The sequence below is a fragment of the Pimephales promelas genome, chromosome 14, assembly GCF_988280905.1.
Source record: "Pimephales promelas chromosome 14, fPimPro1.hap1.1, whole genome shotgun sequence".
Lineage (NCBI taxonomy): Eukaryota > Metazoa > Chordata > Actinopteri > Cypriniformes > Leuciscidae > Pimephales > Pimephales promelas.
Genome location: NC_142782.1, coordinates 8,421,829 through 8,435,000, shown reverse-complemented (window position 1 = coordinate 8,435,000; position 13,172 = coordinate 8,421,829). Strand labels below are relative to the sequence as shown.

Below are 13,172 nucleotides of genomic sequence, written 5' to 3'. Positions count from 1 at the left end.
AGCTGCATGCGGAGTTATCGCGCTCTTGGGGGACTCCTCTGTCCACTCGAGAGCGCGATCTCTCCCCCGCCTTTCCCCCCTCGATGGTGGGGCCGCCCGTGGGTGCACTGGGATGCCCCCGCTGGAGCGTTCTGTTGCGATACAGCTGTGTCCACGGAGCGCCTCCTCCGTGGTCCTCCTAGGCACCCATCCAAAGCCTGTAGGTTCTCGTCTGCCATGGCGGCGCGTTCCTATAGAGCGGCGGGACGGGCGGCCTCCGCTTTGCATGCGATGAGCACTGTGCAAGCGCAGATGCTCAGAGATATGCTCGAGGGCGGGACTGATCCAACGGCATTCGAAGATTTGCGGTCCGCCACTGACCTTGCTCTCCAAAAGGGCAACGAAAGTGGCCGCTCGCGCCGTTGGTCAGGTGATGGCCACTAGTGTGGTCCAGGAGCGTCAACCTGGCAGACACTCGGAGCGCTGAGCGGATTCGTCTGCTCGACGCCCTTCTCTCCCAGGTTGGCCTTTTTTGGCGGTGCAGTCGAGAACTCTTGCCCAGCAGTCTCCACTGCCCAGGAGCAGACGGAGGCAATCAAACATGTTCTGCCCCGACGACCAGCTGCTGCCTCCACCCAGTCGTCGGCACAGATGCCTCCCGCTGCTCGCCGCCGAGGACGCCCCCCCGCGGCTCCCCTGCCTCCCGCCCCGCCCCAGCAGCAGCCTTCATCCGGGCCACGGCGTGGAGGAGGCCGCCGGCAGGCGTCACAGCCCCCTCAGGCCGCACACCCCGCTAAACGCCAGGTAAGCGATGATCCTGATACGGGCTGCTCAGTGATGGAGTTGAGTTTTTCCCCAGGAGGCGGGAGCAGGCCCCCTCCTGCCCCCGGTGGAGGGCCGGGGGGAAAAGTTAAGAGGAGTTGGTTAAGAAAGACTTGACATCATCACTGAGCCCACAGACTGGAATGAGTGCGCTCGACGTTCCAGTGCGTCAGCCCACACATTCCTCTCTGTCTCTGAGGGTGCGGAAGGGTGCGAGTGTCGTCCCCGGGCTACGCCAATCCCTTCCCCCTCTGTCGCCAGACCCCCGGCGGAACGGACCCCCGTGGAACGCTCCGCTTTCCCTGGTCCCTTCCGTCGGGGAGCGGGCTTCGACGCATCCGAGCGGGGTCATCCCTGCACGCGTGCCAGTCGACCCGCCACGCTGCCCCTCCGGGGGGACGTCTGTGGTTCACATGACCCCTTTGGCTCACTTCCTGGAAGCCTGGCTAGTGCTTCCCGGGATATCCCGCTGGGTCATCAGAACGATCAGATTCGGCTACGCGATTCAGTTCGCACGGTCTCCTCCCCGCTTCAGGGGAGTTCGCTCCACGATAGTTGGTGGCAATGCCCCACTCCTGAGAGCGGAGATTGCGACCCTGCTGGCGAAGGGTGCAATCGAGACGGTCCCTCCAGCCGAGGTGGAGTCCGGGTTTTACAGCCCCTACTTCATTGTCCCCAAGAAGACCGGTGGGTTACGACCGATCCTGGACCTGCGCATTTTGAACCGTTCTCTCCATCGACTACCGTTCAAGATGCTCACGGCCAAACGCATTTTCGAATGTGTTCGGTATCAGGATTGGTTTGCAGCGATCGACCTGAAGGACGCGTACTTCCATGTGTCCATCTTACCTCGACACAGACCGTTTCTTCGGTTTGCCTTCGAGGGCCAGGCATATCAGTACGCCGTTCTCCCATTCGGGTTAGCTCTGTCCCCTCGCGTCTTCACGAAGATCGTCGAGGCAGCCCTTGTTCCCCTTCGCGAACACGGGGTTCGCATCCTGAATTATCTCGACGACTGGCTGATACTAGCACACTCTCGAGCTCAGCTTGCGAACACAGAGACTTGGTGCTCCGGCACCTAGCCCGTTTGGGCCTTCGGGTCAACCGGGAAAAGAGCAAACTTTGCCCCGTGCAGAGGATCTCTTTTCTCGGCATGGAGATAGACTCGGTCGCCATGTCCGCTCAGCTCACGAACGAGCGCGCGCACTCACTGCTGGCTTGCCTTCGTCAGTTCGAGGGCAAGAGTGCGGTTCCACTGAAACTTTTTCAGAGGCTCCTGGGGCATATGGCATCCGCGGCCGCGGCAACGCCGCTCGGTTTGCTTCATATGAGACCGCTTCAGCTGTGGCTTCGCGATCGAGTCCCGAGGTGGGCATGGCATCGCGGCTCGCTCCGAGTCCCAGTGACTCCGGCATGCCGGCGAACCTTCTTCCCGTGGTCGAACCTCAGCTTTTTACGGACAGGTGTCCCTATTCAGCGAGTTTCCAGACATCTCGTCGTCTCCACGGATGCATCTACCACGGGTTGGGGTGCCATGTGCAATGGGCATGCAGCCGCCGGTTCCTGGACAGGAGCCCAGCGCCTCATGCACATCAATTGCCTCGAGCTGTTGGCAGTACGGCTCGCCCTGCACCGCTTCCGAGCGTTGCTCAAGGGCCAGCATGTGCTTGTCCGCTCAGACAACACTACGGCAGTAGCGTACATCAACCACCAGGGGGGTCTACGCTCACGCCAGTTGTCGCAGCTCGCCCGCCACCTCTTGATATGGAGTCAGAAGCACCTGAGGTCCCTTCGTGCAGTTTACATTCCTGGAGACCGGAACTGGGCAGCCGACGAGCTGTCCCGGGTCCGTCCCCTCTCCGGCGAATGGCGACTCCATCCTCAGTCGGTCCAGCTGATTTGGGACGAGTTCGGGGAGGCACAGATAGACCTGTTCGCCTCTCGGGACTCGTCCCACTGCGCCCAGTTTTATTCTCTGACCCGCGGCACTCTCGGCTCGGATGCGCTGGCGCACAGCTGGCCACGGGGCCCACGCAAGTATGCGTTTCCCCCAGTGAGCCTCCTTGCACGGGTGTTGTGCAAGATCAAGGAGGACGAGGAGCAGGTCTTGCTGGTAGCCCCCTATTGGCCCACCAAGACGTGGTTCTCCGATCTCATGCTCCTCGCGACAGCACCTCCTTGGCCTATTCCTCTGAGACAAGACCTACTCTCTCAGAGACGGGGCACTCTGTGGCACCCTCGTCCCGATCTTGGAGGCTGCACGTGTGGCTCCTGGACGGGACGAGGCAGGTTTGAGTTCGCTGCCACCTGCGGTGGCGGCAACCATCACTTCCGCAAGAGCGTCGTCCACGAGACACCTTTATGCGTTGAAGTGGAACCTCTTCGTCAATTGGTGCTCTTCTCGCGGAGAAGACCCCCGGAGATGTTCGATCAGTGTCGTGCTTTCCTTCCTGCAAGAAGGGTTGGAGCGCAGGCTGTCGCCCTCCACCCTTAAGGTTTACGTCGCGGCCATTGCCGCTTCTCATGAAGCAGTGGAAGGTAAGTCCTTAGGGAAGCACGACCTGGTCATCAGGTTCCTGAGGGGAGCGAGGAGGCTGCATCCGCCTCGTCCTCCCCTCGTACCCTCTTGGGACCTCTCGGTAGTTTTAAGTGCTCTGCAGAGGCATCCCTTTGAGCCTTTGCAATCGGTAGAGTTAAAGTTTCTGTCCATGAAGACAGCACTCCTGGTTGCATTGGCCTCCATCAAGAGGGTGGGGGACCTGCACGCATTCTCCGTTGACGAAGCGTGCCTGGAGTTCGGGCCGGCTTACTCTCACGTGATCCTGAGACCCCGGCCTGGATATGTGCCCAAGGTTCCCACCACTCCCTTCCGGGACCAGGTGGTGAACCTGCAAGCGCTGCCCCCGGAGGAGGCAGACCCAGCCTTGGCACTGCTCTGTCCGGTACGTGCTCTCCGCACCTATGTCGACAGAACGCAGTGTTTCAGGACCTCAGACCAGCTCTTTGTCTGTCATGGAGGGAGCCAGAAGGGAAGGGCTCTCTCAAAGCAACGGCTGTCCCACTGGATAGTGGATGCCATTGCTTTGTCTTACCAGCAGCCAGGCCTTCCGTGCCCCCTTGGTGTGACGGCCCATTCCACTCGGAGTGTAGCCTCCTCTTGGGCTTTAGCGCACGGCGCCTCGCTAACAGACATCTGCAGAGCTGCAGGCTGGGCGACACCCAACACCTTCGCCAGATTCTATAATCTGCGAATTGAGCCGATCCTCTCACGTTCTCGTTTCGGCCAGTTCTGGATCCGCTCAGGTGTCTTCGCTTGCTCGCCACTCCACTCCCCGGACTGGATAAGTGCGATATTTCCTCAGTTCTTCCATTGAAGTCTTGAGTCCTCCAGCACCGACGATGCGGGCACCACTGCGTTGCTCTGGATGCTAGCTAGGTGCCTCCATGTGCACGGTTCCCCATGGTAACCGTCTCATGTGTATTATCCACTGTAAGCCTCTCTGAGCATGTGTCTTCCCTTGGCAAGCCATCTGCCACCCCTGGAGTTTAAATCAGTAGCCACCTGCGGTTGGTACTCCAGTGTTCCATATGCGTTCCTATGTGGCCATATGTGTATTCATAAGTCCTCCCTTCGGTAGGCAGCTGGTAGCATGTCCCCTTCGGGATATGTTTCCCAGTGTACCTTGGTAATCCTGTGTCAAAGTCGGATCCCCCAAAAAAAAAAAAAAAAAAAGAGGTAAGGCTCGGGGGTTCAGTCTTTCGCAGGGCACTGGGAGACAGCTTGAAGATGGCGTGATGGCACAGACCCCCAATCTCCGTCACTTCTGACGTAACTCGAAGTGACTACGAAAGGGAACGTCTCGGTTACGTATGTAACCCTCGTTCCCTGAGTAGGGAACGGAGACGTTACGTCTCCCTGCCACTTCTGCTGTATCGCTGGGTAGACGCCGAGTTCAGTCTTGGCTCCTCAGCGAAGACATACTGCGGTTGCGTTCACTTCCTCCTTTTATACTCACGGAGTAGGGCGGAGTACGCTATGCAAATTTCCGCAGCCCCAAGGCATTGCATGCCATTGGCTCGTTTTTAAATACTCGAAGAGGATTGGCTTTCTATGCGAAACCCCCAATCTCCGTCACTTCTGACGTAACGTCTCCGTTCCCTACTCAGGGAACGAGGGTTACATACGTAACCGAGACGTTTTTGATCCTGATTTAAAAATTGGTGTAATAATGGCCTCTTTCCAAGTTGATGGAACTACCCTTTGACTGATTGATTGATTGATTAACCATAAAGGTAATAGGTTGTACCAAAGCATCGTTATAAGATTTTAAAAAGTTAGTGTCAAGACCATGGGCATCCCTAGCTTTGGAGCTTTTAAGGGCAGCAATGATCTTCTTTACTTCTACCTCCGTTATATTTTTTATCTGAAAAATAGGCTGATCTTCATTTAATGGTCGAGGTAAAATTTTTGAGGAAACGCAGGGCCTTGTTATTTCAGATATACTTTCTATAAAATAATTATTGAAAGTTTTTGCCACAGTTATGGGATCTCTAATCTGGACATTATCCACAGCTAACTCAATGGCTTTAATTTCCTTTTTATTGTGTTTACCTAATAATTTATTTAAAATTTGCCATGTTTTTTTTTCCCATTACCTCTTGTACTTTCTATAATGGAGACAAAAAAGTCTGCCTTAGCTTTTCTTAAGGTTTGTGTATATGAGTAGTACTGAATGTTTTAAATGTCAGTTTGAAGAGATAAAACATTTAATATTACCATACCAAAGCCCTATTTTTATAGTTCATACTGTTGTTCATACTGTCATTTGAACTGACAAGACAGGACAAAGGACTGAATAAAAACAGGGAAAATATATATCAGACTAAACAAGGTAACTAAAGAGACAATTAATTGAATGACAGGTGAACTGGATGATTAATCAAGGGAACAAACTGGAAACGAGGTCAAATAAAGGGAACACAGGCAAACAGGAACCTAAGAATTAAATTAGGCTAAATTAAGCCAAAACAGAATACAAGTTACAAACCTAAAGTGTAAACTATTTATGGTTAATAAATTGCTAACAATTATCTAACTCTTGGTAATACTTTATTTAACAGTGTGCTTGTTACACATATTACATGTAGATACTATAGCAATTACTTTAAATTGTGCATAATTACATGCAACTAACCTTAACCACAACCTAATCCTAACCCTTTTAGTAAGTACATAGTTCATTATTATTATTACTCACTACTTAGATGTATAATTACACAATTACGTATGTTACAATTACAATTATTTGTATGTAGTCTATTAATGTATTAACTACAGTTTATGAACATTTAATTAAAGGATTAGTTCACTTTAAAAAAAAACTTTTGCTGATAATTTACTCACCCCCATGTCATCCAAGATATCCATGTCATTCTTTCTTCAGTCGAAAAGAAATTAAGGTTTTTTATGAAAACATTCCAGGATTTTTCTCCATATAATGGACTTCAATGGGAACCAAACGGTTCAAAAGACAGTTTTAGTACAAACTGCAAACTCTTCAACGGGGTTTAAACGATTCCAGACGATGAATAAGGGTCTTATCAAGCGAAACAATCGCTCGTTTTAAAAAAAAAATCATCGAATCACGATGAAAAATGCAAATCACAGAACAGAGCAAGGCGAGCATTTGAGCTTATAAAACTTATAATACTTTTTTTTTTAAATGAGCGATCTTTCACTTGATAAGAAGTGAAATCTTATTCATCGTCATCGTCCTTATTCATCGTCTTGAATCGTTTAAAGCCCTTTGAACAGTTTGCAGTTTGCACTGAAACTGTCTTTTGGACCTTGAACCATTTGGTTCCCATTAAAGTCCATTATATGGAGAAAAATCCTGGAATGTTTTCATCAAAAACCTTAATTTCTTTTCGACTGAAGAAAGAATGACATGGATATCTTGGATGACATTGGGGTGAGTAAATTATCAGCAAAAGTTTTTTTTTAAAAGTGAACTACTCCTTTAACTATAAACTAATAGTTTGAAAATGATTTGTAAATATTTTATTACTGTATAGTATTTATAAAGTGTAACCTATTTCTTGACATTTTGAAACAGAAATATTTAGTTACATTGTCTTTGCCATCACTAATGATCATTTAAATGCATTTTTTTTTTTAAATTTGAAAAAAAATCTGTGCTATCTGTGTTAAAGGCACAGTGACTATTTTTTTAAACCTGTAAAAGTTCATGCAGCATCCTTACCTGCTTTGGGGTAAGTGGCGATAAGAATGTCATCAGGTCTTGCTTGAAAGTTTTTCACGTTTTCCCAGTTGTCAGTGAAGTAGTGTATCATAGAAACACCCTCAAAATCAAACAACTCAGGTCGACTAGGTAGTTTCATCTGCAGTATTAAAAAGTGTCAGTTTAATGCTGAAGCTTTATTGCATGGTCATTATTAAACAATCATCACTGGCCATAAACAGTCAATGTCAAAACCTGTTAACAAACAAGATTTCAGTTACAAAATCAATTAATAGAGTATAAGTATGGAGAATCGTCCTAACTTGGTACCTTAATGATACATGAATAACTATGTATTAATACCTGAAACAATACTTACTTCAGCATGAACTAATGAGTAGAGAAAGCTCAATCTAATCAAGAATAAATGAAGAGCTAACCTTACCTATGATTGGAGTCATTTGAATTTATGCATGAATAACAACAACCTTAACTTTATTGTTGGTACATGTTTGATAGTTAATGCATTAATTAACATCTAGGGGAAAACTAAACCAAACAGACAATATTCTTACTCTTGAATATATAAGAAGTATGCTGACTTTGAATTAAACTTCAATAATTGGTTACACTTTTAAGGTGATGTACTATAGCTAAACTGTACTTACTGTTCTCAAATAAGTATTGAGTAATATAAATTAACTACATGTAGGGGAGAGCCGGGACGATTGAATCACGGGATGGATGGAACATTGAGATTTGCTTGAAAACCACTCACGGTCATGTACGTAAAATTTCGTCAGCAAACTTCTTTATGTCTTGTCATTTTAAAGATAGAGACGGAAATCTGTTTTTGAGTGTGGTTAGTGAATTCTTTGTGTGGTACTTTTTTTGACTAAAAAGTTGTATTAATTGTTTCATGTGCCATTGTAATGACAATACGGCAGGTGTATTAGTTCTGCAACACACCCTTAAGTGTGCAATATCAGAGTTTTTTAGTTTAAGAACAAAACAGGTTTAATTGGCAGGACACGCTGTCGGGACTCCTGTCAGTTAAACCTGGTCATAGGAAAACACTGAATATGACTCAATCACTCAATATGACTCAATATGACTCAAGGAAGAAATGTAAGAAAATTAGGGCTGTCAAATGATTAATCGCGATTAATTGCATCCAAAATAAAAGTTTGTGTTTACATAATATAGGTGGGTGCACTGTGTATAATTATTTAGTATATATAAATACACACACATGCATGTACATTTAAGAAAAAAATATTATTTATATATAAAATATTTATATTTCTATATAATATAAATTATATATAAATCTATATACAGTATGTACATGATAATATTTCTTAAATATATACAAGCATGTGTGTGTATATATATAAAATAATTATACACAGTGCACCCACATATATTATGTAAACACAAACTTTTATTTTGGATTAATCGCAATTAATCATTTGACAGCCCTAAAGAAAATTCATTGTAAACGTATTTGTCTGTCTGTGTTATGTTTCAGCTAGCATTGCATTCAAAAGAAAAGAGTGGACGATAGAGATGAGTCATCCGTTCTTGGCATATTTATTTTCAGCTGTAGACACATCAGTCTCACGGTTGAACTGTAGAGAGTTATATTTTTCTTTTTAACTACAGTAAATCAACTTGGACAAACATAATGATACAAACACATCCTCCATAGCCTGCACTTTAGTGCACCCCCACTTGCACTCAGGTTGCTATAGCCTACTCTAAGCAAAAAAAAAAAAAAAACAGAATGAATGTGGACATTTGTCATACACATATCAATCTCCAAAAAGAGCACCTGCAATCCTCTTCAGTTTCAACTTATTCACAGGTTTGGTCATTACATCAGCAATCATGTTATCAGTAGAACAATACATCAAAGTGACTCTTCCCTCACTTACAATAGACCTAATAAAGTGGTACTTTATGTCGATATGTTTACATCTCCGTCTGTTTACAGGGATTTTGGCGAGAGCGATTGTTCCCTGATTTTCCTCATGTATTATAGTTTGTTTGTACTTGTAGTCAGGGATGGGCATAAATACATGGAATGTATTTAAATACAAATATACTGTGTGGAAAAATGGATTTAAATACAAATACAGTATTTTTTTTTTCAAAAGTTTTTTTGTCTTCTTCATGTAATCACATTGTGCATATGGAAAAAAAAAATGAAAAAAAAGAAGGATATTTTATTCATATGTTATGCTATGACCTTTGTAGTGGACACCAGCACTCGATTGTTTAAAAAAAAATTGGTAACACTTTACGGTAAGGGTACATGAATTATCATGAATTCATGTATAAATTCATGCATGAATTATGCATTAATTCATGCATTAATATCTTATGAATCATCAGGAACCAACACGAGTTCAATGTTTTTCATTCATGATGAACAACACCTTAATTAAATCATTAACTAATATGAGTACATTGTAACCCCTTTGAATTGTACAGTTATATATATTTTTTCTTTATTTATTCCTAAAGTATTTGTACCTGCTTTTGATTTGTAAACCACAAAGGAACTCCTGTATTTTAGATGCAGTAAATTCAAAGAGTAAATTAGTCAAAGTTGTTAATTTCTCCAGTTGCTGAGGAAAACAACCGGTCGAAGCTTTGGTTACTGGTTTTTCTTTTACACAAACTCTGGTGAGTTTTGCATATGCATTCTACTTTGAAATTGATATTCTTTTTTTTCTTTATATGTGTCTTAAAGCCAATCAGAGTTATATATATTATGGTTTAGAATGTATTTTTTGTATGTTTATATGGTAAAATTAATACAGAGTCAAATCTGTCTGTGCATAATGCTGGTTTAACTGTTTAGTTAAACTATTTCATTTTCTTCAAGTGTTATAAATTCAGCAAATGATAAGAGAAATTTTGTACAACTGACAAAATATTCAAATAAGAGAGATATATTGCATATTGGAATACTTTTATGTGTTTAAGTTGTTTATTTGCACTTATATTGTCACGTGTTGAATTAACACTGGTAATAACCAACGCGTTCTCATCCCAAAGCGCCATATAGGACGCTTTTGCAAAAGCGTAAATATCCAACGCACATGGCACCCTTTAACGTCTAATGACGTCTAATCACTGTGAAGCTGCTTTGATACAATCTGTATTGTGAAAAGCGCTATATAAATAAATGTGACTTGACTTGACTTGACTTAATGAGACGCTTCGGTTAGGGTTAAGTTTAGGTAAGGTGTAGGGTAAGGGTTAGACCACTAGGGGGCGCCTTCTGCCCAAATATATCTGCGTCCCATTTCACGTTAAAGGGTGCCATGTGCGTTGGATATTTACGCTTTTGCAAAAGCGTCCTATATGGCGCTTTGGGATGAGAACGGGCTCTAATAACCATAGACTGTAAAAAAATATGGACGTAGTGTCCGTGACGTCACCCATAGGTTTCTGAAGAGCGATTTTGAGGCCTAAAGTAGGCGGGGCCGACCTTGGCAGTGCGTCACCTCTCGTCACTACTGGATAAATTAAAATGGGAAAAGAGGCGGGACGCGGGTGGAGCTGAGGTGCTAATGCTATGCTACTGCCGCTAAATTGACAGCTGATTGAAAAAGTAAAGCCAAGGTTAAAGTTCATGTTTTGCCCTTCGAAATATTATAATAGTGAAGACGTAACTAAAAGTGAGACTACTTAACATTTTTAATCAACTTTATTAATCTCACAAATGGGGCAATTAGTTAAGAGCATGTATACAAGACAAGTACATTAACACAGATCACACATTTCTCACAACAAGCAGTCACTATGTGCATTGTGATGCATTTTTATTCTGCTAGTTAAAAATGTATTAGTTACTTACAATATTGCTCTAAGCTTGTGCATGTGACAGTGATTCAAGGCAAGCACACATGTCAGTCGGCATCTCACGTCAAGTTCGTAAAGAGCTTTAATTCAGTCCATTTTACAATCTGATTTTGGCCACCTCTCAGTTTCTCAGATGGGTCAAACCAAAGATATTACCTCAGAACCTCAAGTAAATGAACTAGAATTCCGCGCTCATTCAAGGGTGTGCATCTATTACATGGACGGAGAGAAAGCACTGAAATCATCAGACATCCATTAGTGCATGCGAGGGAAACAGCTGGAAACACGGCGCTGGTCGTTCTCTCCATACTCAACACGACGGAATCCAACGGCGTGCACGGGCGAAGGTATAATACATGTATTAAATTGTATGAAATAATCCCGGAAAAGCACAAACACAGCTGAGGGTGACGCTAACAGACAGCAGATAAATGACAGTGAGTGAACGCGGCGGCAAGAATCCACCTGTCACTCAAGTGGCCACGCCCTTAATTATGCAGAACTTTAAGGCTTAAATATAATTTAAACAGATGAGTTGTAAAAAAATTCACCCCCCACACAGTTGTCATGAAGGGAAAAATGAGCTCTATAGACCAAAGCCACTTTTTGCTCCAGGCTGTAAACATGTTTTTTTCTGCTGTAAAGTTGGGCATTTTAACATGGGGGAGATACAGATTTAACTCGCTTCTGCAGCCTGCCTCAAGCGGCCACTCGATAAATTGCAGTTTAATTCACTTCCGTGTTGGCTTCAAGAGAGAGACGGGGAGGTTCCCGCTTGGTAATAACGGACATTTTGTGCAGCTATTAGAACATGTCGGTGTAAAAATTGTTTATATTGAGAAAAAATGTTTAATGTGACTGCATTGTTTTTTGCAGATTGTTTTTTTTTAATGCTGATTCGATTTGAGTGATCTTCCATTTGAACGGCGAGCCAGACCCTGACCTCCCACTCAAAGAATCGTCGTGGTCCATCACGGATGCACACAAGAGAGCTAAGCACATACATACTACCCGGGTAGCAACACAAAAGGCCTTTACACAAATATATTGAAGCTCTTTACACACACATGACCATTGGCGTTTAACACATGGACATTGGAGCACTTCATACAAAGGATCCGGAAGAGACTGAGACTGTTTTATTTTGTTTCATTTTATTTAATTTTTTGGGGTATTTACATTCAATTTCTGGTTTGTGAGAATATTGTTTAAATACATTGAATGTGAATAATTGTAAATAAAATTGCCGGCTGTTAATTACTAAAAGTTGATTTGGTCCACCTTTTGCTTTAAATCCTCCCAGAGCCGAACCTAGGCTGAAATCTCTGTAGAGTAACACATATAATAATACATTCGTTGTCCCTGTTACAACATCATCATGAATTATGATTTCTTACGCATGATCATGATGTTTTCTTTCTTCAAAGTTATGCCACCTTTAATAGCACATTGTTCATCAGTGTTTCAAAGGACCTAGTCACCAGTTTAGTTGAGGGGCCACACACATGATGAAGTCATTGATAAATAATGCTTAGTTAATGATGACTACTGTATTTGAATGTCAACAAAATTTGTGTGCTATGAGCTGTGATTGGATTTTGGGGTCTGTTCAATACAGTAGTCATCATTAACTAAGCATTATTTATCAATGACTTCATCATGTGTGTGGCCCTTTAACTAAAGTGGTGACTGGGTCCTTTGAAACACTGATGAGCAATGTGCTCTTAAAGGTGGCATAACTTTGAACAAAGAAAACATCATGATCATGTGTAATAAATCATAATTCATGATGATGTACTCATATTAGTTAATGTTTTAATTAAAGGAGCAATGTGTGACTTTTAGCGACATCTAGTGGTTCGGTTGCGAGTTTGCACCAGGTTTGCACTAAGGGCTCAGTCCACTGCTCACCCCTCCCTTTCGAAGAAGCTACGGTTGCTAAAACGGGACAAACATCTCGTCGGCTGAGACAGCAGAGAATAGCCAGAGTAAGCCAAGAGTGTGTAACATTGTCACTGTTTCTGTACCACAGTCCATTATAAACCACATCATGAATACTGTCTGTTTACAAAGCCATAGTCAGGTGAGGATCAAGGGTTTTAATATATAATTTAATAAAATAATAATCAGCTGATTGTCTCACAAACATAACCAGCAGCACGTTTCTCCCCACATACTGTAGCAAACCCATAATACAGCGAGGGAGCAGCTATATATTTTTTCTAACAGGGTAGTAATAGTTTAGCTGGCTAA

General features: G+C 43.9%; 1 protein-coding gene across 1 annotated transcript in view; it reads right to left on the bottom strand.

Annotated features, from left to right (window-relative positions):
• The window catches only part of LOC120491079 (cytosolic sulfotransferase 3), a 66,343-nt gene that overhangs the window by 30,677 nt on the left and 22,494 nt on the right, over positions 1 to 13,172 (bottom strand). The window contains exon 2 of the mRNA XM_039688673.2: positions 7,065 to 7,203. Within this exon, the coding sequence (XP_039544607.2) occupies positions 7,065 to 7,203 (139 nt within the window). The remainder of the gene's footprint in view (positions 1 to 7,064; positions 7,204 to 13,172) is intronic.